Genomic DNA, 25,552 nt, shown 5'->3' on the forward strand with positions numbered 1-25,552 from the left:
GGCGAAACAAAGTTGGCGAAAGTTTAACTGTATTTAAATGAGGACTATTCGAGAACCAATCAGGTCCGCGTGTTTGTGTTTGGAGGCGGGAGTTACAAACAAATCTGACCAAGATGGCGGAGACTACCTGAGCTGTAACACGAAAATTTGTATGTGATTAAAATGTTTCTACACGAACATTGGCACTTGTATCAACACGAATTGCAGTTTATAAGCCACACGAACTTAGTCAGGGGACATACACCACTAAATAGACCACTATATATGTTAGTTTAAACACTCAAACTTTTTAGCTAGCGGACAGGCGAACTGCTAGTATGTTCTAGGCTACATGCTGCAACACAGGTATGAAATATATTATTAACCTATGAACATGAATGTTTTTTTATAGGCAACATCAACTTAGTCGAGGCATAAAGACCCCTGGATATCTTCATTAAAGCTGCAGTTGGCAAGTCTGACAGATTGAGGGGACTTACGGCTTCTACACACAGTTGCGTTCTGTCAACGCATACCAGTGGGTGTTCCCAACGGTACCTATGCAAATGACTTGAAGTATAACCGTAATTTGATTGGTTGGTCCCGTCAAGTCGATTGGCTTGATTGGCTGGTGCCGTCTGTCGGTGCAGCAACAGCTGAACTTCTCAACGCGAGTGACGGGAGAAATGCGACGGACCCACAATTCAGTTCGGCAACGGATGACGTGAGCCCATGTAAAGCGAATGGGATGCGTCTCCAGCACTGCAATGCACGCAACTGTGTGTAGGAGCCGTTAGCCAAAATTATGAATGTTTACAACTGTCATGCCCTCCCCCACTACCACCGAGCACCCGCTCATCGAGTTTGTGCTCGTCAGTGCGCACCAGATAGCACCAGACTGTGATTAACAGTCATATCTCACACAGCCCTGCTCTGATTGTACCAGAAGAACTGGGAGTTGTGGATGTTTGCAAAACAAATAACAGGCTTTAGGTGGAGGTAGAAGTTCGGTTTTTTTTCTAAAACTGGCTCATTTATGTTGTTCTGTCGGAGCATTATGTCGTTTTCAGTGAATATGATCAAAAAAATGTTGCCAACTGCAGCTTTAAGTACTTATACGTTTGGCAAGCGAGCTAATTAGGCTAATCAGCTCGCTTGCCACCACTGGCTAGACACTGCAGTCAAAAGGTTAGCGGTTCGGCCGTCACGCCCCCGAGGCGAAATTTTGTTGGCCGAAATTCGCGAGGTGTTTCGCTGTGTGGAAACCCACCGTTACGCTAAATACTACATTACTGCTATGTATCTGTGGCTAACAACACTGGTAGTTGCAAAGTAGCAAAGTGACACATGCGCGACTCATATCCGGTAACGACTCACATCAGGGAGTGACCAAGGGGGCAGGCGAATTCCCGGAAGTAGAAAATCAATGGAGGCCGGAGGGACCACTTCTCTGCTAACCCCCATAGAAGCATTTAGCATATATCGTGTGCCGACATTGTAGCTTCTGTATTATCTACATAAACAATACAAGGCAAAACAGACTCTACTACCTCGTATGTAACGTTAGGTTTCTGTAAGAAGAATGTTTAGCATGTCAGGTTGTAGGGAAGCTAATGCACCGTAGGGAGATAACCGTATTGTTTGGATAAGAAGCTCAGTCCAGCCTGCACTGAAACTCATGAACAAAGCTATGTTGCCTACATTGTATGTTAAGGTAAAGCATTGCATAGAGGCAAGTAAACCTAATGAAAAACGGCACTAACGATAATCATTTCAGAGGTTTCCAATGGATCACACAATCACGGACTGTAACCAAAGAAAGTTATAGAAGTGAACTGCACCAAATAAAGGCTGTGTTCTCCGTTGTCAACGTGAACTATGACAATGTCCATGTTCAGTATGTTTTTCATTTAGTCAAGCAGTGACATGGTTTAATGCATGGGGCAACGTGACACGAGTGAGACAGAATATTGGCCTGTCTTTAGTAGCCTATTCCTGAATCCTGTCTCTCTCAAATCACATTAAAATTAAAATGTGATTAGCAACCAGAATAAAAAAACCAAATCCTGCAGGAGACACACCCCGGACCCCCGTATTATTATTATCAAAGATCCTTTAAAACGCTTTATCAACCATCTGTTATTATTATTGCAAAATGGATAGTTCCGGTCTTTGATTATGATTGGCTGCATTGCGTTCGATGCCTTGTAAAATGCAGCATAAACATACGCCTTAACCGCATTTCGTTGTATATTACTGCACTACCATGACTTGATACAGTTAAAGTAGGCCTAGCTGCGTCTTGATGTTGCTTGGCAACCATTCACATAGAGGAAATATATTTCTTGGCAGAAGAATGAATTTAGCTGTTGTAAAATCAGTGTAACTGTAGCATGGCGGACAATTTATAGTCGACTACACCACCCCAGTTACGGGGACCGAGGAAACACCCACTTAACCTATTAGGTCACACAGGTTTGAGACATAAGTGCATGGACACATACAATCATTTAATAAATACAGAGACAGACTTCAGACACAAAAAGTCAGACAAGTAAGGCAGGGACCAGAAATCACCACAGAACTGGCCACCCTTTTGGAATTACTGAACCGGGATTTACTGGAAAGGAGTTGCAAGAATACGAGTGCATCTCACACACACACTGGAGGGGTGATATTAAAATTGATACCCAGTCTCACACACACACTGGAGGGGTGATATTAAAATTGATACCCAGTGAATCACTACACCACACAGTGATTTAATCTCCCTACCATAAACATTCGGCCTAGTCCACCCAATCAGTAGGCTACACAGGGTGATGGGATGCTGCACAGCTACAAACAAAACACAAATCAACAACACAGAGACTGTGCTTCAATGGGACAATCTGGAATCCATTGTTTAAGTAATATGATAAAGGCCACATGTCAATCAGTTCACTAACATGTTTGAACTCTAATCTTCCACTGCTGAGTACATTCAGGAAAGAAATTCCCCATCATACACTCTCATCAGAAAATGAAGTGCAAAATCATCTTTAATGAGAATGAGAATGATTTCACCAAACTCTACTGAATCATCATTCTTTATGAATAAGAAATTGTCCCTTCCTGTGAATTATCCCATTATACTGCACATCAACAGGAATTTGTGTATTTCTTTCAGTGAAGCCAAATTGTCGGATTGTGTCTTTAACTTGCTGACTGTAAAGTAAAATGGTGAGCCATCTTTAATTTCCAGGGTTGGAGGACTCACTGACCCAGCAGAAAGAAAGGCCTGAAATATCTGATGCCTCCCTGAAAGAGTCAAACACAGATTTTGACATTCTTAAGATGCCTTGTACATCTTTTGAAGTAACTATGTTTGCTCTCAAAACACATAGTCCATAGCCTAATGAGTGGGGAAAATTTCAAGATTAATCATGGATAATGCCGCAAATGTTTACGTCTCAAATTGATATCTGGAAATAGTGTTCCTGCGAGGGTTATTTAGAAACCTTTTGGTCAGTTTAGACCCCATTGGGTAGCCTAGAAATCTAGACGAGCCCCTAGCGGCAGCAAATTATATTTGCTGCCAGGGCTAGTCTAGCAACTCTCCGTTGGCTTGTGAGCTCCAGAAATCGAAACTCAATCAGGCCAATGAAATCGTGTATAGAGTCGTTAGGTGGGCTTAACATAATGATTGATGGCAGAGTTGCAACGGTTTGGCTTGAATTCCCTGCTACTTGAAAACAAATAAGATGGATGTTGCTGTTGGCAAACAGTGTGACACGAGTTAAGCTTTTATTAAGTTGGCAAACGTTTGAACTAGCCAACTAGCTTCCCATGGTGGGAAACGCATGGGACTCATAGCGCTGCCGCTGGAATTTGAAAGACAACTGATTATCCCGCCCCTCGGACTGAGCACTGGGAACGGTGAGTGCCCAGACCCTACATTTTAATGTGGGTCTGGCTCGTCAGGCTACCCATTGGGTACACAGGTTCGTAACACTGAGACTGGAGACATGGTTCTATTAAAATAAAAAAGACAATTTATTGACACAATAGAAGGTCCATTATGGACTACACTTAGAAACAATACAAACAGAAATACAACCACAAGACACTAATCACATACACTATACACACATAGACAAGCAGGTTGCACCAGGTCCTATAGGCCTACTATTACTGCACACAGGGCTGTGGGCTCACCGGGGCTAGCAGGAGGCTGACAAGGGGATAGGATCTGGGCACAGCACACCACAGGTGAACACGACACACACACACTTGATGCACAGCTATTACAAAGGACAGTGATGGGACACCACCACCTAGGAATCAGCTTGGCACCCGCTTTTACCCAACAGCTCCTGTCCAGCACCAGAGAGAGAAGCAAACACAAGGAACTTGGTTAACTACACCACTGGCTTGAAAGTCTGGCTACATGGGTGCAACCACCTGGTCAGCTTTGACATTTGAAAAATGCTCACAGCTGGAACATGGAACGACGCACTCCAAATTGTTCCTCACTCTCGACAGGACAGCACCAGCCCATGCAGCCTGCTGCTCCCACGCCACTACCAGGAAGTGGATTCTCCACAGTAGGTGGATAGAATTGGGAGACATGGGGCTTTTCTTAAAGTCAAGGATGGGTCCTTCAAAGCCGCTCTTTTAAGGATGTTACGTCATCGAATCTCGCCAAGCACTGTTCCAATGTCAAGGGTGCTTTAAAATTCTATCAAGTACTGAGTCCTTCGTTCTGAGATTTTCAAGGATGCATGCGTGTATCCTCTGCATGCTTGGAACACCCACAATCCTGTGCGCACATGATTTTTAATAGTGCATCTCAGCTTTCTGCATTTGCTGAGCACAAATCAGGTTAACAATGTCCTTAAGATGCTAAATTAACTGCCAACCATTATCAGTTCCCATTTTAGACAGCATGTCCACTCAGTTTCAGAGTTTGAGGACTTACCTCACAAGGTTTGGAGCAAGCATCTGTTGCTTTATATTTGAACTGCTTGATTCTCCTGTTCAAAATTGGGTATGTGAACCATCTCTTCTTTTTGTACTTGAGGAAGAGACCAACATCATATGAGAGGACACCCTTGAAAATATCATGAACAAAACAGGAGTCTGGAGTGGATCCTAACATCTGTGGACTGGAGTCTGCTCCAGTCCACAGATATTAGGATCAGCACCCTGAAATTCAGTTCGAGAAATCAAACAATATCTGCAGAAGTACTGAGATGAACTGAAATTTTCTGTGAAACCACCAATGGTGTGAGAACCCAGGTTGTCTCCAACAATGCAGGAGAGAGCTCCCTTTACAACAAGTTCATCTCCCATTGTTATCCCATTTACCTCCAGTTCTTTTAAATCAGTAAGCAGTTCAGAAAAAACCTTTGCATGGCCAAAGTCCTTAAAATCCTAATCTCTACACAACAAAACCAGCTGGATGTGGTCAACATTTGATCGTACATAGGGGGGCATGTTAAGTAGAGAGAAGTACACAGCCAAAACCATGTGCTTCTTTTTAGCAAAGCCCAGTGGGTTCACAACTTCGAATGCATCCTGGTATGGTATAAAGCCAACTTCAGACAACTTGGGTTTTCCTGAAAAAATGTGTTCGACATGAACAGTTCACCATCACAACAGTCCGAGAGGACATCTGTTTTGGAAACATTCAAATGATCGACTGAAATAAGGCCCTGCCAAAAACCGGACTCCTGCATACCTTCTAAAGTGTTTAGCACTGGAACATAACAGGCAGACTTCTCTGTCCTGTTCTCATCTCTGCTCAACAAGATTTTTGGGCTCCACATATTTGAACATGTCTTTAAAGTACTGAGTTTGTGAGTAAGCAGTTCTCATAGCCCCTGTGTGGCAAGCTGTAAACAGGTCAGATTGTTTAATTTTTTCACTGATTTTTACAATGTCTTGAAACTGATATATCTTTTAGAAGCAAGTTTATTTGATTCAAAGTATAGGTCTGTCTCAAAACAGGGGCATTATACTGGCAGCTCCCTCAATTGTAGTTTTAACTATTAAAATACATCATTTTAGGACAAGGTGCCTGGTTCTTCATCATCTCATACACTGAAAGCAAGATGGTTACATAATCAAAATAGTCAATAAATCTACAAACTGTATTCTTTTCACAGCAAATGTTCTCAATTTTCAGTCAGTTTACAAATTTTGAAGAAAGTCTGAATACTCTTTGAATGCACTGTAAGCTGAATTGATTATTATTGTGTCTGCAACCTGTTAATATAAAGGTTCAAAAACCTAACAACTTAAAGTAAATCTATCTTGGATCATCGGAGAGAAGTGTCTTGCAAAGATCATTTCTATGATTTTGGTGAGCACTACACAAATGACAAGCAGGCATGACGTGAGCTAACTGGATATTTAGAAGGAGCTAGATGTAAATGGTAGCCTGAAAAATCCAGACCCTGGTAATCTAGAAAGATTAAGGGTCTAGCCACGAACAATGTAATGGCCCAACCGAGGGGCGGCACCAAGCATGCATTTGAAAATCTCACTGCACGCAATTGGATAACACTAGACCAATTACTCTGAATGATTCCGGACTTCGATGCAGTTGGATAACACTACAATTAATGTTTACTGACCTCCAACCTTGCAGCGCTGTCGTCATCAGTTTAGCTCGCCTCTGGCCCGCATATATCAGATACACCAATTTGATTGGTTCCACGGGATGCAAGGGGTAAAAGTAACGTGCATCAATTGCTCATTGCCAGAGTCACAGAGACAATTCCATTGTGTTCTTGCGAGAACTCTGGATTTCCAGGGTATGTAAATGGTTGCGTAGCCCACAACTTCAATGCCCTGAAACCCAACAGTAGGCCTTAATAGCACAGCCCAGGTAGGACCTAATAGCAACACAGGCTTGAAAGATGCAAGCCAGCAGATAACTTTTTAAAGTTTAAAGTTAACGTACTATTATTTGTTGACATCAAACCTGGAGAGGAACGAACAAGTTTACCCTACTGCTGCTCCCGCAGTTCACTCTCATGGATTATTTTTCTCTTAGTACTGATCACGTGATTTTTTCTGAATGCATGTAGGATCGAGTTTGGTTGATAAAACAAGGGGAAATGAACTCTAAACTGCAGTTAACTCTTGTACAGCCCAAAAATGCAACCCATAGTAAGCTGTTGTAGCCTTTGCACACCCAAAGCATGTATTAGTGATGAAAGCCTAGAAGCGAGCATTGCACAAATGACAAGCAGGCATGTTGTGAGTTAACTGCATATTTAGAAGGAGCTATCTACAGATGTAAATGGTTGCGTAGCCCACAACTCAAATGCCATGAAACACAACAGTAGGCCTTAATAGCACAGCCCAGGTAGGACCTAATAGCAACACAGGGATAGAAAACCATGTACAGGTATGGCAGCAGAGGGGAGCAGTTGCAGACAGATATAGTTCCTACTGAGCTTGTGTGGGTATGTGTCAGACTCTTTAGCTATAACAGCCCCACACATTCTATTCATGACATTTGCAATTTATTGGCCATATGATATTTTTATATTGACAAAATATTTCAGATGTTTTTAAATCAGCAGCTCTTCAAGACTCCCTCCCTCCCCCTCAGTGAATAATTTATTGCCAGTGTTATAACCATCATTCAACACTTCCCCTTAAGCATTTTATATTATAATTATGACCGCCGCGCAACGAAGCGGCGGTCATATAGGTTTAGTCAGATTTTTTTTTTCTTTTTCGTAATGATACATATGACACATACTCACACAGTAGACATATGTACGCATACATGCACATGCACAAACACACATACGCAGGCAAACACACAAGCACACACACACACACACACATAAACATGTACACGCACACATGCACACAATTCAAGAATTTCTCAGAATTATGAACAGGCAAGATGGGGGTGGGGTTGTATAAAATGAATTTTACATGTGTCTATGAACTACAAGGGTACTATGAACAATCTATGAACTAATCATGTTTTGGTACTTGTTGTCTAGCAGATAACAGTGAGAATTGAGTGTGGATAATGCAATTTAGTGAGACAGTTAGAATCATATAGGCCTTTCAGCGTGATTTATTTTTGTGGAAAAAATGTGCTGGACTGGGCGGAGGTCATATTTTGTACCGCTCTGCGGTACATCTAGTTGTCATAAGTATTGTTATTTTTTAAATGGTCAATTGGGGCAGCCGTGGCCTACTGGTTAGCGCTTCGGACTTGTAACCGGAGGGTTGCCGGTTCGAACATCGAGCAGTAGGCACGGCTGAAGTGCCCTTGAGCAAGGCACCTATCCCCTCACTGCTCCCCGAGCGCCGATGTTGTTGCAGGCAGCTCACTGCGCTGGGATTAGTGTGTGCTTCACCTCACTGTGTGTTCACTGTGTGCTGAGTGTGTTTCACTAATTCACGGATTGGGATAAATGCAGAGACCAAATTTCCCTCACGGGATCAAAAGAGTATATATACTTATACTTACTTATACTAATTTGTGGATTGGCTGCTTCTATGTTTAAGCTGGTAGGCTTAGATGAGCCCTAATAAAACACAAGGCAGGAGCAGTTGTTTGCCACAGGACCATCAAAATACTGGAATTACTCACTCACTTCTCCTGTAGGGCAACACAGACATTATTAAAGTCTCTATCTATTGATCTATCTATCTATGTATCTATCTATCTATCTACTGTATCTATCTGAGTTTTAAGCACACCAAAAAGTATCCGTTTTCAGTTTCCTTCAGTTATCTAAGAAGCATCTTTCATTATTTCATTATTAAGTGCTTTTAAATGCCATTATGAAATCAAAACATGGTACAAAATAAGAAAATTATTCTCACTGACATTAAAAACAATAAACTCATACGGTATAATGAAGATACTTTTATTATGTAGTTACAAAATAGCCACAGTAATCAGGATATTAATCCAGCTGAGTGACAAGGCAGAAGATTTCACAGGATTTACTCTGCAGCCTCCTTGCCCTAAGACAGAGAAATTGAGAAATGTAATGTAATTGAGTAGGAACATATGATGACTTACAACACATTGAAATATGGCAAATTAGATTTACCTTTCCAGTATCACGGCTCTTTGCTCTCATCTTGTTGACCTGGGATTCAGCAATGTCAGCACGCTCCTCAGCCTCCTCTAGCTCATGCTGAACCTTCCTGAACTTGGACAGGTAGCCGTTGGCTTGCTCCTCCTAATAACGAGCAGATGTTTGATGAGTACAGAGGCTTTAGTTCTAAAGCAAACTTTATATATTATATATGAAAGGCAAGACATTTGGCCATATAGGCAATATAAGAGACTGCTTACAGCTTCCTCAGCCTGCCTCTTGTAGGCTTTGACTTTCAGCTGCAGCTTGTCAACCAGGTCCTGCAGTCTGGTGACATTCTTCTTGTCCTCCTCAGTCTGAAAAGAAAAACAATCTGTCAATTGTTGTCCTCCTCAAGTTAAATGTATTTCCCCTTGAATTTCCCCTGGGGATCAATAAAGTATCTATCTATCTATCTATCTATCTATCTATTTCAATAGTGGTTAAATAAAGTTTGTACCTGGTAGGTGAGTTCCTTTACCCTCCTCTCGTATTTGCGGACACCCTTGACAGCATCAACACCACGTCGTTGTTCATTCTCAACCTCACCTTCCAGCTCACGAACCTTTACATGAGCAACATTTTCATTTCAGACACGGTCTTCATTTTATTCATTACATTCTGAACAATTTTCATCTCACCCAAGTTTAGCCACTCACCCTGGATTCCAGTTTCTGGAGTTGTTTCTTGCCACCCTTCATGGCCAGATTCTCAGCCTCATCCAGGCGGTGCTGCAGATCCTTCACAGTGACCTCCAGGTTCTTCTTCATCCTCTCCAGATGAGAACTGGTGTCCTGCTCCTTCTTCAGCTCCTCTGCCATCATGGCAGCCTAGATGACAGCATGATTGTTCATGGAAGGTAGCATGAAAACATATCCTTAATGTTCACATATTTAATATGTTAGGGATGAATTCATAAAAAATATATCACTACTTACATCAGTGATAGCTTTCTTGGCCTTATCCTCAGCATTTCTAGCCTCCTGGACGATGTCATCAACCTCACTTTGGACCTGAACCAGGTCAGCCTCAAGCTTCTTCTTGGTGTTAATCAGACTTGTGTTCTAACATTCAGAAACAATTTGTTAAATGTTAAATGATGAATCTTTTGAAAGTACTGTGGAAACGATGGAAAGAATTCTTTTATGTGAGGTAAAAAAATATATGTCCACCTGAGAGTGCAGAAGGCCAACACGCTCACTGGCATCAACCAGCTCCTGTTCAGCCACTTTGCGGCCTCTCTCTGTCTGCTCCAGGGCAGCTCTGAGCTCCTCAATCTCAGCCACCATCAGGGTGTTCCTGCGCTCCACCATGGCAGCCTGCTCCTTCATGTCTTCCTGTCCTCTGACAGCATCATCAAGATGCAGTTGGGCATCCTAATAGAAAACATGGAATGACAAAAGAGATGTCATGCTACCAATAGACAGCTCAGGTGTTTTATGGATACTTGTCAAATGGATAATGATGGCGGTTAGATGAGATCACATAGTACCCTTGTACTACTTCATTCTATAACTGACCTTGAGTTGACCTTGTACATTTCTCAGTTGTTTCTGGGACTCAGCAGCCTGGCGGTTAGCATGGCTCAGCTGAATTTCCATCTCATTGAGGTCTCCCTCCATCTTCTTCTTGATTCTCAGGGCATCATTCCTGCTCCTGACCTCAGAGTCCAGAGTGCTCTGCATGGAGTCAATCACCCTCTGGCTGTTCCTCTTGATCTGCTCCATCTCCTCATCCTTTTCTGCAAGTTTCCTGTCAACCTCACCCTTGACCTGGTTGAGTTCAAGTTGGACACGAAGAATCTTGGACTCCTCATGCTCGAGAGTTCCCTAAACAAAGAAAATGAAGAATTTTTAAAAATTAAAACATCATATAACATCATCATTTCAGTTTATTAATGTGTAGAAAAGCCCGCCTGAATTTCTACCTCAGCCTCCTCCAGGGCTGTCTGGATCTCAGACTTTTCAGTTTCTACAGTCTTCTTGGCCTTCTCCAGCTCATGGATGCTCTTTCCAGTCTCACCAAGCTGCTCAGTCAGGTCCGAGATCTCCTCTGCAAATATGCATGTTACAGGATATTACAGTAAACAATATTATGTGGATGTTTAAAAATATTTTTGATTGAGATATGGATTGGGTTGATTTGACTCACGTTGCAAATTCTTGTTCTCCCTCTTCAGGGTCTCCAGGTGGTCAAGAGACTCCTCATAGGAGTTCTTCATCTTGAACAGCTCAGTGCTGAGAGAACGAGCCTCTTTCTGAGCACCCTCCAACTCTGCCTGACCCTCCTCGTACTTCTGCTTCCATTCTGCCAGGACCTTTTAGAAACAGTTTTTGTTGTGAGGCTTATTTTTATTCAGTTTTCACATACATTCCACATTTCAATGTTTTGGAGGCATTACCTTGTCAAAGTTTCTTTGCTTCTTGTCAAGATTGGCAGCTAGACCATTGGCTCTCTCCACATCAATCATGAGGTCCTCAACCTCACCCTGGAGTCTCTGCTTGGTCTTATCCAGAGAGGCACACTTGGAGTTGACAGCCTCGATTTGCTCTTCAGCCTCCTGCAGACGCTGAGCAAGCTTTTTTCTGAAAATACCAATAGATTGATGTCAGTGGGACATTATGGGTTTTCCTCAAGAAAATCCAAGGCTTTAATTAACATCCAAATTCAGTTTTTTTGCATCTTTAGCACATACTTGGACTCCTCAAGCTCCTCAGTGCGCTGGATGGCATCAGTTTCATACTTGGTCCTCCACTGAGCAACCTCGCTGTTGGCCTTGGACATGCCACGCTGCAGTTCAGCTTTAGCCTCCTGCTCCTCCTCAAACTGCTCCCTCAGGAGGTCACAGTCATGGCGTGCAGACTGAACAGCATGGGCCAGGGCATTCTTGGCCTATGTGTTAACAAGTGAGGGTGTTAAAGCCTTTCACATAATGTGTATTTAAACCTGGCCAATAAAGCTGTTTCAGATTCTATGTAATCCAATTTCTTCTCTTTGTGTATAGGTTTCAGTACCTTGACCTCCTCCTCATTCAGTCTCTTCAGCTCCTCAATTTGTTGAGTGAAGGCCTGTTTGCTCCTGGTCAGCTGAGACACAAGAGCATCTTTCTCCTCAACCTGGCGGCCAAGCTCACCATTTTCAGTCTGAAGTCTTGCTCTCTGAGCACTGAGGTCATTGACCTGACGGGCACCCTCATCACTCTTGGCCTTGGTTTCACTAAGTTGGTCCTCAAGGGTGCGGCACATCTTCTCCAGATTTCCCTGTTTATGAAAATGCCCATTAGTAGCACAAAGTTTATTGTAAGTTGTTTTGTTTAAAAGATAACATGAGGGTAAACATCTCATCAACCTTAGCTTTAGCAACGGCCTCCATGTTGCTGGCGAGATCATCAATTTCCATCTTGTATTCACTCTTCTCCTTCTCAAGCTTCTGCTTGACACGCTGAAGGTTGTCAATCTGCTCTCCCAGCTCAGCCACACTGTCGGCCTGCTTCTTGCGGAGAGCTGCAGCAGTGGCTTCATGCTGCAGGGTGGACTCCTCAAGGTCACGACGCAGCTTCTGGAACTCAGCCTCACGCTTCTTGTTCATCTCAATTTGAGCAGCAGTGGCACCACCAGCCTCCTCAAGCCTCTCACTGATCTCCTCAAGTTCCCTGGAGAGATCAGCTCTCTGCTTCTCAACCTTGGCACGAGCTGCACGTTCAGCCTCAATCTCTTCCTCCAGTTCCTCAATGCGTGCCTATTGATAACAAGAATATTGGTAAGACAGAAAATTTCAAAAAAGCTCAGATTTTGACACGCTAGAGAATAATTAAACCTGAAGCTCCTTGATCTTCTTCTGCAGCTGAGCACCCAGTGATTGTTCATCCTCAATCTTGCTAAGAAGTTGGCTTGTTTCAAAGTCCTTCCTATGTCACAGTAAAGTAAAATAAATGTCAGTAAACGCTTACACAAAAGTGTTTAGTTGTATTTTGATTAAAGGTTTGCATAAATAGAGTTGCTCAGTGGAATCATGCATTACTTCTTCAGCTTCTCCTCAGACTGTTGCTTGTCGTTCTCCAGATCCATGATGTTCTCCTGGGCCAGCTTCAGGTCACCCTCAAGCTTTCTTTTAGTTCTCTCAAGATCCATACGGAGCTTCTTTTCTTGCTCCAGGGAACCCTCAAGCTGCCAATTTGAAGTTTGAGGTGAGCATGTGGGAAAATGTATCAAATGTAAATTTCTTTGTAAGCTCCTGTTGGTTAAGAACTTACATCATCCACTTGCTGTTCAAGCTTAGTCTTGGATTTGGTCAGAGTGTTGACTTTGTCTTCCTCTGCCTGAAGATCATCAAGAGTCTGCTGATGGGCCTCTTGTAGGGCTTTCTTCTCCTTTGTTAGCTTAGCAATGGATTCATCCTGAGAGGCCATCTCTTCAGTTAGGTTCTTGACCTGCACATAGATAGTTTTGAATTAGTAAACAGTGTAACTATAATATTTTATTTACAACACACCTGATCTGCCCTTTAGAAATCCCAACCTTGTTCTCGGTGGCATGTTTCTCTTTCTCCACTTTGGCCAAAGTCAGCTCCAGATCATCAATGTCCTTCTTGAGCTCAGAGCACTCATCCTCCAGTTTCCTCTTTTTGGCAGTCAGCTCAGCATTGATTTCCTCTTCATCCTCCAGTCTCTCGGTTGTCTCTTTGAGCTTGGCCTCGAGCTGGATCTTACTTTTGATGAGACCCTCACACCTCTCCTCAGCATCATTGAGACCCTCATTTCCCTATTGTAAATATAAGATAGAAGCATGACATCTGATTTGTATTGAAAACACAATGCCGAGACTGGGTAGTGGTATGATTGTGAACATAAAATGGTACAATATATACACTTACAGATGCCACTTGCAGTGCCAGGTCGTTCCTCTCTTGCACCAAAGCCACCATCTTCTCCTCGAGCTCCTTCTTCTTGGCCTCAACCTTTGCATGGACATCTTTAAGTTTTTCATGCTCCTCCTTCAGGGTGGCCAGCTCCTTCTCAGTTTCAGCACTCTTCAGTAGGGGCTTAATCTTGTAGTAAACCTTCATCCATGGCCAGGTTTTGACATTCATGAATGAGCGTATATTGTACTGGATGGTGTAGATAGCCTCTCTGTAAAAGTAAGGTGGTGATTCTTATCTTTAAGCCTTCTATATTAAACCATGACTACATGAAATGGGTAGCAAGTGAAATAGGACTATACAAATGATACAATTCAAACTATACACATCTTTAAGACTTTTGAGCGCTAAAATAAAATAATAATATATAAAAAGTAAATTGCCTCCTTTCCATCATCTTCACAAACTCCCTCCTCATCAGGTATGCACGGCAGAGAGCCTGAGTCATTGTGACCAGGGAAGCCAGTTTCTCATCTCGCATCTCCTCAAGGGTACCCAGCAGGCCAGCTTTGAAGAACACCTGAGAGACAAAGGAAAATATCAGCATGAACTTGATGCAGAAAAAGCTTAGCTCTTGTCTATACTCGTGATTATAAATTGCATGAAACATATCTACCTTAGTGTGTCCAAACATGTACTGGGTGTGATCAACATCAATGGATCCCAAGAGCTTCTCAGCAGCCTTCTTGTTATCAATGAATTGACCATCAGGGATAACACTGGCATTCAACACTTTGTATCTGGACAGAATAAATACATGTACATATACATTATTACTTTTCTCCTCTATAAATGCAGTATTGACTATGTGTAATACATCATTGGCTTTCTCAGTTCACCTCTGCTTGAAATCACCATATAGGATTCTGCTTGGGAAACCCTTTCTGCAGATTCTGATACCCTCAAGCACACCATTGCACCTAAGCTGGTGGATAACCAGGAAGTTCTGCATGAGACCTGTTAATATAGAGATATGTGTATTTTTCAAGGGAAATTCAGTTAGAACAATGAAATGTATAATATCAGCTAAGCTCTCTACCTGGTTTCTTAATTTCATTTGGAATCAGACAACGCACAAAGTGGGGATGGGTGCTTCTCAAGTTGGTCATCAGTTTGCCCAAGTTCTCCTGTAGAGATAAGAATACAGTGAAATCATCTCCTCACCTCTCTTTAGGATGATTGATTTCTGCTTTATTGGTGTAATTTGCATACCCTGAACTGTGATGACACAGTCTGCATGGAGCCACCCTTCTTCTTACCACCCTTCTTACCACCACCACCAGCCTCTGTTGACATACAGACAAGTGAAAAATTCGACAGCTGAGTTACATGCATAGAAAAACTATAGACTGGATATTCCTGTATTAGCTTTTATACAGCTTTTTGTTACCCTCAACAACAGGTGGGTACAAGACAGGCAGGAGTTTAACTCCTGACTTCTGGTACAGCTGCACAACAGAATCGTTCAGTGGATCCTTGTTCTTGTCCAGCCACCCAGCAACATTGTAGTCCACAGTGCCGGCATAGTGCACGAGGGAGAAGTGGGCCTCAGCCTTGCCCTTGGCAGGCTTGGGCTTCTCGAAAGCCTTAGTCTTGCCAAGATGTTGATCATACAACTTGTTCTTGAAAGTGGTGTCAGAGGCCTTGGGGAACATGCACTCCTCTTCAAGGATGGCAAAGATACCCATAGGCTGTTAAAAAATATTTGTGGTTTTAAAAGAAGTCATTATGAAATAATATGAATCTAGTTCTTCATCATTTTGATTAAAACAAACCTTTTCTATAAGCTCAATGCAAGCGGCCAAGTCCATGCCAAAGTCAATGAACTCCCAAACAATGCCCTCTTTCTTGTACTCCTCTTGCTCCAGAACGAACATGTGGTGGTTGAAGAACTGTTGCAGTTTCTCATTTGTGAAGTTGATGCACAGCTGCTCCATGCTGTTGAACTGTGATTGGAAAAATGGAATATGAATGTCCCCAATGGAAATTATATTACATTGTTCTTTGTTTGAAAAAATGTGAAATTATCCTCACATCGAAAATCTCAAAGCCAGCAATATCCAGCACACCGATAAAGAACTGCCTTGGCTGTTTAGTGTCCAACATCTGGTTGATACGGATGACCATCCACAAGAACATCCTTTCATAGATGGACTTGGACAAGGCCGACACTGCGTTATTGACCTGAAATAGAATATCAAAGCCATGGTCATGCTATATTCAGACCAAAAAGTAAAATGCTTACACGATAAAAGCAGGTAATTTCATAGAATTTTAATCCTTTAATACCTGTGGCACAGTCTGACCCTTGGTGACAAACTCATTTCCGACTTTCACTCTTGGGTAGCACAGAGCCTTCAGCATGTCAGCAGAGTTCAGGCCCAGGAGGTAAGCGACTTTGTCAGCATCTACAAACAGGGCAACAGTGTAGTATTTGGTGAAATTTATAGCATTTGGGACAGCATATGAAACAAGTTTGTCCACATCCATCTCCTCTCCCTAAATCAAAAAGTTTGGCCAAGATGGTGTGGGTTGAAATACTATCACAAACATGTGAAGATATCGGAGTGACCACTGTTTTGTATATTACTTTTCTAATCCTGAGGGAAATTTAGAATACAAATATCCATGAATACACATGGCGATATGAATAACATGATGGTATATCAATTTTGGGTGTGGTATAGCAGCGGTCCATTCTGGGTTTAAATTCCAAATCTGCCAATGCCAGTTTGTCTGCTAAACATCAGTCATTTTAAACTTTAACTTAACATAATAAAATGTTCTCAATGAATAAGACTACCTTGTAGTTATTACTAGAACTGACTGATTCAGTATAGTGTCGTAACCTACCCTCAGTGCCATCAGGCTCAGCCTGCTCTTCACGCTGCTTCTGCTTGAATTTCATGTTGCCATGATGGAGCACAGCACCAGTCAGCTTGTAAATGGTGCATTTCTCCTCATTACTGAAACCCAGGATATCAATGGCATCCTGTAATGACAAAGTATTTGATTATTTTAAAGCTTTCTTTAAGAAATTGAAGTGGGGACCCATTATTGGAAGACTTACATCTGTGGCATCCAACTCCTCTTTGTCATTAATGCTCGCCACAGTGATCTGACCCTGACTGCACATTGGGAAGTCATAGGGGTTGGATGTGATGAGGGACATTTCTGTCAGGATCAAAACATTATTTTAAAAATTCAGAATTACATGTATTGATTTTTGAACAATTGGTGAAAATATGAACCTTACCTATAATTTCAGGCTTGTGGTTGGTCATCATCTGGAAGAAGATATGGTAGCCTCTCTCATCAGGAAGCTGGAATGTCACCCTAGACTTCTCCAGCAGGTCTTTTCACATAGGAAAGGATTTATTTTAATTTGATACATTTAAGGCAATAAAAGAGCATTTCTACTTGGAACAATTATACTTACAAGTCTCAATATCAGCACTAGCCAGTTTTCCAGAAGTGCCAAAGTGAATTCTGATGAATTTTCCCTGTTTGAGATTACATTTTGACATAACATGTATTAATTTAGCGCATACTTTTAACTAAAGCAGGTATTCAAGTATTCAATAAATATTCAAATATTTAGCAATAGACCTAAAAGTAACAATAAAAGCTGTTTTTACTAATACAGAAAGCACAAGATGATAGTGTAGAGGTTTAAGTAGAAATCATTGAATGTTTTTAAAAAGAGATTCTAATAGATATAAAACGAATTACATGATAAGTTTGAGTTAAAAGAAAAACCCAAAGAAGTTGATTTTATCTGAAAACGAAAAAAAGAAAATCACGTTAGACATTAGATGAGAAACTAAACTTACGAAACGTGAAGAGTTGTCATTCCTCACAGTCTTGGCATTACCATAAGCTTCCAGCAGTGGGTTGGCGGCAATAATCTGGTCTTCAAGAGAGCCCTGCATGTCAATAAATATATTGTTACTGAAGTTCATGTCTGTGTTGTTATGTGATAATTAGCCTATAAATATGCAAGGGGTCCTATACCTTAATTTTTCCACTGCTGGCTGGTGGCTCTGACTTCTTGCCACCAGACACTGCAATTGTTGCAAAGTACTGGATGACACGCTTGGTATTTACAGTCTTGCCAGCACCAGATTCTCCACTGTATTAAACAGAATATATTGCAATTTTCTATATCACAATTACAAAGTGTATCAAAAGAATACATAGAATATGATGCAAAGATTTAGCCCTCTATTAAAACTGTAAAAAGTTTTAAGGGATGTATTGACACTTACGTGATCAGGACAGACTGATTCTCCCTGTCTTTGGGGCAAAATAGAGATTTACATGAATGGTTTATTTTATATAAAAGAATCAAATATACAGTATAATGTATCAATATTATTCAGTGTTGGCTTTAAAAACAGAAAGCATACCTTGAAGCATGAACTGAAATGCGTTGTCAGAGACAGAGAAGATGTGGGGCGGGGCCTCCACGCGCTTCTTGCCTCGGTAGGCATTCACCACTGCTTGATCGTATACAGGGAGCCACTTGTAGGGGTTCACAGTGACACAGAAAAGTCCAGAGTAGGTCTAGAATGAAGAAATAAAGAAGATTGTTTTTTCAGCTTTTAATTTTTTATTTTATTTTTTTAATTTGGTCAAAAGTGTAATGCTTACGTAGATCATCCATGCTGCATAACGCTCTTTGAGGTTATACAAGACGGAGGCTTCATTGAGGTGGGTCATCATGGCCATGTCCTCAATTTTGTCGTATTTGGGAGGATTTAAGGGGAAGACTTCGTCTTCCTTCACTGTCCTTTCCTAAAACCAATGTAGAAAACAGCTTTAACAAAGTTAAAGAAACTTTCTGTGATAATGTAATTTTATCATCAGAACAGTTTAACTCCCATGCTAAATTACCTCCTTGGTTTCAAGCGTTTCAACAACAACTTTGCCTCCTTCCCTCTTTTTTATTGTACCCTTGACGTACAAGTCCTCTTTGTCAACCACATAGCAAGCAGTCTTTGCATCAAAGGGCTTGGTTTGGGCCTCAATTCTCTCCTTCTCAGGCTTACGAAGGTAAATGGCAGCTGGGCCATATTGGGCCATTTCACCGTCCCCCATGGTTGCTGGTTTCTGCATTAAACATGAAGAGCAGACAGTTTCGACATAAACTGCTTTTCATAATCAGATACAGACAGACACAGTACTGCAAATAAAGTGTCATCGTCATCAAGGGGCAAAACAAGGAAAACCACAATTGTTTGCCGGACCTCCATTTATGGAGCTTATCAATGTACATAGGGTACTCAAACTGTACAAATCTTTAAAAAGTCAAATACAACACAGTCTTTTGATATCTAAATAATAATGGAACCAATTTATTTACTGCATTATTGTCCTGAAATCTAATCCCATCCCTATCATACTTATATACACGCATTGAATATACACACATATCCAAAACACACTATGCAAACTACTGAAGTTAATAAGCCCTGAGAGGCCGTAAGTTACACTGATTTTAGAACAGCTAAGGGGCGTTGTTAGGAAATACAGACAAGCAGAGCGCCTGAAACCCCCCTTAGCTGATCTAAAATCAGTGTAACCTATGGATTTGAGTGGCTTATTGCTTTTCCAAAACGGTTACTACATATAGGCTATAGAAATATATTTCCTGTAGCTAAATGGTTGCCAAGCAACATCAAGATGCAGCTTCTCTAATTTTTGTAGTCATAATCAAGGACTGAAACTATCCATTATAGAAGAACATATTGACAATGATAGAACCTTTCCAAATGTTCCTATTACCCTGTTGAAGCTTTTTAATGTCAATAACTTAGTGTAGGGTAGGGATGTTTAAACATAAGCTTCCATTCTCAAGATCTTTGGCGGCATACAGTATGAGAGTCATAACTAGGCACAGGTAATTGATGGTGTAGGGATATAGGACACAATCTGCTGATAAATATGTACAAATTAGGCTTTGGAGCTACACCTGTGTCATAATTCATACCAATAATTAATAAATGCCTCCTAAAATATTTGTTTACTTGAAGGCTTTAGCTGTTCAGATAAATCAGATGATAAATCAGATGTAGTGCCTTACCTTTTCCTCTCAAGACCAGATGAATTTTCCTCAGTTGAGTATCTAAAAATGTTAAACATACAAAGTCAAGTATTTATTATAGAAATAAATGTAATGTAAAATGTTAGCAGTCCATGCTTCGTTTTTAATGCTTTAGAGATGAAGAGATGCAGTCTGCCACGACACATTCTGTAATAGGAGGAGCCACCTCCTGTCTGCCTGTGTCTGTGAAAGCAAGGTATGACTTACTGTGCACTTGAACTCCCCCTGGCCCTCTGCAGCCCTCCACAGCCCTTCTTATATTGGCTGTATTCTGTCAACTAAGCAGAGTTCTAATAAGGCAAAGTATGTTTGATTGATGTGTTTGGATCTATTTAAACATCATCTCAACCTGTCACACACAACAGTAAAAGAGGTTTATTACCTCAAAGTGAGGGCCATAATTATGTTCCGTCTTTGTGACTCAATTTGTGAAATTATTTTGTGTGTATTTTGACCAATTCATTTATGGAATAATTAGGATTTAAAAAGTTGCAAAAACATTTCATATCTGGAGATGCTCATTATGGTAAACTATGTGGCTATTTTTAACTGAGCAGAAAAAAAAAACTGGAATAACAAGTTATTGTAGGGGCACATTGAACAAAGTTGTCCATAATTATGTTTTCTGTATCAACATACTATAGAACAGTTGGCCTATACTTTGATAGTAGTGTGATACAAATGAAATTGTTATCATATATCCTAATTAAAGGGTAAGGCATGCCCCATAAGTCTGTTCACCTATGCAATGTTCCTTTTATGGCCGATGACTTGTCTGTTTTTAATGTATGTGGTGTGTAAATATCAGTTTAATAAATGTTGTTCCCCTTAGATTTGTAGGCTCCCTGAAATAAATTGCATGTAATTAATATGTCAGATATTTATGTGCTGTATCCTATTTATGCCCACCATGCATTCATGCGTATCAATGGCATGTGTCACAAGTGTTTTGGCACTGCTAGAACTAGTAAATTTTAGGGCAGCATTCCAAAAGTGAAGTGCACAGCAGTTTTATGACTGGTGTTCAGTGACAGATTTCTTGTACGCCCTCTTCATGCCTGGACACACTGCATTAACAAAAGTACAACATAGACATCAAGGTAAAGAAATTGACGCTTTAAAGTAGGTATCACAAGTCATCAGGAGCAATAATTTCTTCTGTGTGCTTCCTTAACCTTGTGATATAAATAGTTGTTAACCTTCTAGGCTAACCATGTTGGCCTATTATGGTGTTTTGATTGGTGCCTCTCCAAATATGTGCAACCGGCCTGCAGCTCCATAGTTGAAACACCATGCTGTCATATTTGTCACAGAGACTGTATTATGTTCCATGTAGTTTGAAGGCACCACTGAATGTAGTGTATCAGCTAGGGTAATTATACAGATTTATTAGACCTTGAGCGTTGGAAAGGCCCATTTATGTGAATGGAATATTATGCAGCACTCTGAAGAACCGTATAATAAACTGCCTCCTATTAGTTATACTGACACACATTATTGATAAATGCATTTGCATCATTAGTTATTAAATTGCTATTTGTCTTTTTGTCTCAAAGTCCAATGGGATATTTTTTTTGTGTTACAGATCACTGAATTAAATAATGATGGGCAAAGAGCCATGTATGTCACTCATTGAGCAAAATGTCACAAACTAGCCATCATGTAGCGTATGAATGGCAAAGCAAGGCACCAAGGGCGACTCTAGGATCAGACCTTTAGGGGTGCTCAGCTCCTAACAGGGAGACACTAACACTAGATCTGCACTGGGGCAGAAGACCCCCTAAGAAAATGTTGTATATTTTAACGTTTAAATGTATCAATCTGGTACACTTTTTTCGGTTAGAATTGATTATTTACATCTATGGATAGAAATATTGGTGCTGTAGCTTAAACTATTTTGCACTTTTGCAATTTTAACCATGCACACATAGGTGGGATAGTTATGATGATAATGCAATAAGTTTACAACCACAAAACATATTTGCTGAATTCCACAGTTAAAAAAATAGTAGAAAATAGAGTACATTTCAGCACTCTATGAAATTATGTTGTACTGGTCACCTGCGCTGTTCAGCCAGTTAATAAAATATAAGATATAGTCCATGAGCCACAGGGGGTCGTCACTACCACTTGGGGGGGCAAATTCTCACTATATTTTTCTGAAAGCTACATATCTCTGGAGTATAAAATGGTATGATAGCAAGTTTGATCTTGTAGCTTTGTGGCTGTACAGGCCTTCAAAGTTCACCTCTGATTAAAAAAAAAAAATCCGCCTATTGGCTTTTTTTCTTAAAACACTCATAAGAGCCCAGAAAATAATCCAAACCTTATTATTACTGATGCATATATGGTGTTTGATGTTGGCATACATATTTTGACTCATTATGTGATTTTGCTCTTCATTTTGGTAGATATATGTGCAAAAAAAGCTAATTTGAGTTTTCAAAGCAACATGTTACAGTAATACCTGAATGCAGACCTTATTGATCATTACTGTTCTACCTTTCTTACTTTCAATTGTGAGAAGACATTAATGTTAATGATGACATAGGTCTGCAGTACAAATGTTTTTTTTTTTTTAATTGTAGCTGAAACAAGTACAAAGGATCTTTAAACTATTCATTAAATTCATCATCGTCAGAACAGGAGCACAGAGGATGCCATCTCTATGACACTTCACTCTGCCCTGTCCCACCTTGACAATAGCAACACCTATGTAAGAATGCTATTTATTGACTTCAGCTCAGTGTTCAACACCATCATCCCCTCCAAACTGATCACCAAACTCAGTGAACTAAGCATCAATACCTCCCTCTGTAACTGGATTCTGGACTTCCTAACCAACAGACCTCAGTCTTTTAGGTTAGATAACCGCACCCCCTCAACCATCACCCTGAACACCAGTGTACCACAGGGATATGTGCTGAGCCCTCTCCACTACTCCCTCTTCACCTACGACTGCACACCTGTACATGGCTCTAACACCATTGTCAACTTTGCAGACGACACTACGGTGATTGGGCTCATCAGCAACAACAATGAGATGGCCTACAGGGAGGAAGTCCAGCACCTAACATCTTGGTGCACTGATAACAACCTGACTCTCAACACCAAGAAGACCAAAGAGCTCATTGTGCACTTTAGGAAGTCTAAAGCTAGCACACACACACACCCATTCTCATCAACAGGACTGAGGTGGAGCGTGTCACCAGCTTCAAGTTTCTGGGTGTCCACATCTCTGAGGACCTCTCTTGGACCCTCAACACCTCTACCCTGATCAAAAAGGCTCACCAGCGTCTCTTCTTTCTGAGGTCCATCTGTCTCCTCAGATCCTGGTGAACGTCTACCGCTGCAACATCGAGAGCATCCTCACCAACTGTGTCACGGTTTGATATGGCAACTGCTCTGCCCACGACCAGAAAGCACTGCAGAGGGTGGTGAAAACTGCCCAACGCATCACCGGTTCCTCACTCCCCTCCATCGAGGCCATCCAGGGCAAGCGATGCTTGCGTAAGGCACGCATCATCAAAGACTGTTCTCACCCCAACCACAGACTGTTCACCCCACTCCCCTCCAGGAGGCGTTACAGGTCTCTCCGCATCCAAACCAGCAGGTTCAGAGGAAGCTTCTTTCCTGCGGCTGTCACCCTACTGAACTCTAGCTCTGCATCCCGGTGACATCCAACAAACTAAGCCCCCGTCACCTCCTGCCCTATGCCTGTTGAGGTGTCCACGACCATGGCAGCCTTGACAGGGACAACAAGGAGGTGGACATCCCCTAGCCCCTGTGGTGGATTTCTATGACATGAACGGATGCATGTATGGTTTTTATAAACTTTGATATTACTGCAATTATTATGAGACTTCAAGGCCTGTACACATCTTAAACAGACCAGACCAGCAGTCAAGGAGTGGGGTGAAGGAGTTTACAGTGACACCTGGCTAGATGGTCGAGGGGGTGAAGGAGTTCAAAGTGACACCTGGCTAGATGGTCGAGGTAAAGGAGTTCACAGTGAACTAGATGGTCGAGAGCGAGAGGATGATGTAATTGGACGATGTAATGGTGGTAACAGCAAGGCCAAGTAACAGGCTCTGTTACAACTGGAAAAAAACAGAATCTGGGAAAAACCCAGAAGAAGACAGTTTGCATATAATTTTATGCATGATGAGACAATGGGTTCCACCAATAGTCGTAACCTTGGTGGATGCTGATAGGCCAACAGGTGTCTTTCTAGGGTGGCGAGAGGGCCCAACCCCAAGGTTAAGGAGTATAAAAGATAGACCGCAGCCACCTGTTAGTCAGATCTCATCGGGGGCGCCAGCTGATGACATCTCACATCACCCTATTGCTTGACACCTGGTCTGAACATCGTTTAGGCTGGACTATCACTGCAATACGGTGAATAAAGATCAACAGGTTTCAGAGATCTCCTGTCTGCATTGTCTCCTTCGGACACCTTGTTCCAGAGTGCTAATAGTTAGTAGTTAAGTGATAAATTGTTCATTGGATTCGGAAGTGGACCGGTTTTTCCACGACACCCCCCCCCCCCACACACACACAACTGCACTACCCTATCCCACCCATAGTGTCTATTTATTTACAAATGTACATACTGTAATTACACTTATACTGTACATAGCCATATTCTACTGCTTTTCATCCTGCACATACACTTATTATTAATACTACTGTAGTGTAATGTTACTGTTTCTGCACTACAATGAACTGTTACCACACAGCATAGTTGTACATACTGTACATATCTGTATATATGGTTCATACTAAATATCCATATTTATTCAGTTTTTCTGTAATATATTTTGTTAATACACTGCATATATCTGTATTGTTCTTACTACTACTATAATGGTACCGCCACTACATTGCACATACCTGTACATGTTGTTCATACATTGTTCATATTACATAGCCATATTTATTCTGCTCTTATAAGGTAACTGCTAATACACTGCACATATTTATATTTAATTTATGCTACTCTAAACCACCTTCTGCAAAACAACTGTTTACTACTGTCTTTACTACTGCACTTTTCTGCTTTTTTGCACTTCTGGTTAGACGCAAACTGCATTTCGTTGTCTCTGTACTTGTTCTCCGCACAATGACAATAAAGTTAAATCTAATCTAATTTAATCTAAAAAAAATATATGCCTCTGCTTTGCCTCTTTACGGATCATGCTATGAATAGCAGCAGCTATGTCTGCAAAAGTTGAGACATTGTTATTGACCTTCTGGACCAGAGACATTCCATCAATGATTGTTGCTGTATTATATTCATCTGGAAGATTATCTGATAGTGATGCAAGTTTCTGCAAATGCTTTGCAAGTGCTGCTTTAGAGATTTTCCTTGGGGTCCCCTCAGGTGTCGCCAATCACCATGGTTAAGGTCCAAGAGGGTGACAAAAGACTTCTCTCATGTCCA

General features: G+C 41.3%; 1 protein-coding gene and 1 long non-coding RNA gene across 2 annotated transcripts; both read right to left on the reverse strand.

Moving 5' to 3' along the window:
- Positions 1 to 269: 269 nt before the first annotated feature.
- On the reverse strand, positions 270 to 24,027 carry LOC121680949. Its single transcript, XR_006021880.1, has 3 exons — positions 23,882 to 24,027; positions 5,299 to 5,306; positions 270 to 279 (listed from the first exon to the last, which is right to left on the reverse strand). It is a non-coding gene; the product is annotated as an uncharacterized LOC121680949 (long non-coding RNA).
- On the reverse strand, positions 8,872 to 19,115 carry LOC121680850 (myosin heavy chain, fast skeletal muscle-like). Its single transcript, XM_042060398.1, has 38 exons — positions 18,900 to 19,115; positions 18,657 to 18,800; positions 18,413 to 18,569; positions 18,272 to 18,299; positions 18,018 to 18,135; positions 17,837 to 17,929; positions 17,443 to 17,506; positions 17,260 to 17,358; positions 17,074 to 17,177; positions 16,857 to 16,995; positions 16,293 to 16,411; positions 16,038 to 16,187; positions 15,779 to 15,949; positions 15,394 to 15,694; positions 15,216 to 15,289; positions 15,043 to 15,130; positions 14,843 to 14,960; positions 14,620 to 14,743; positions 14,387 to 14,523; positions 13,959 to 14,214; positions 13,604 to 13,846; positions 13,339 to 13,515; positions 13,107 to 13,252; positions 12,903 to 12,993; positions 12,435 to 12,824; positions 12,101 to 12,346; positions 11,782 to 11,978; positions 11,488 to 11,671; positions 11,238 to 11,403; positions 11,014 to 11,138; positions 10,607 to 10,915; positions 10,259 to 10,462; positions 10,025 to 10,150; positions 9,746 to 9,916; positions 9,547 to 9,651; positions 9,308 to 9,403; positions 9,060 to 9,191; positions 8,872 to 8,970 (listed from the first exon to the last, which is right to left on the reverse strand). The coding sequence occupies exons 1-38, from the start codon at positions 19,101 to 19,103 to the stop codon at positions 8,950 to 8,952; spliced, it is 5,817 nt and encodes a 1,938-aa protein (XP_041916332.1). The 5' UTR covers positions 19,104 to 19,115; the 3' UTR covers positions 8,872 to 8,949.
- Positions 24,028 to 25,552: the final 1,525 nt, after the last annotated feature.

The sequence above is a fragment of the Alosa sapidissima genome, chromosome 13, assembly GCF_018492685.1.
Source record: "Alosa sapidissima isolate fAloSap1 chromosome 13, fAloSap1.pri, whole genome shotgun sequence".
In the NCBI taxonomy this organism is placed as follows: domain Eukaryota; kingdom Metazoa; phylum Chordata; class Actinopteri; order Clupeiformes; family Clupeidae; genus Alosa; species Alosa sapidissima.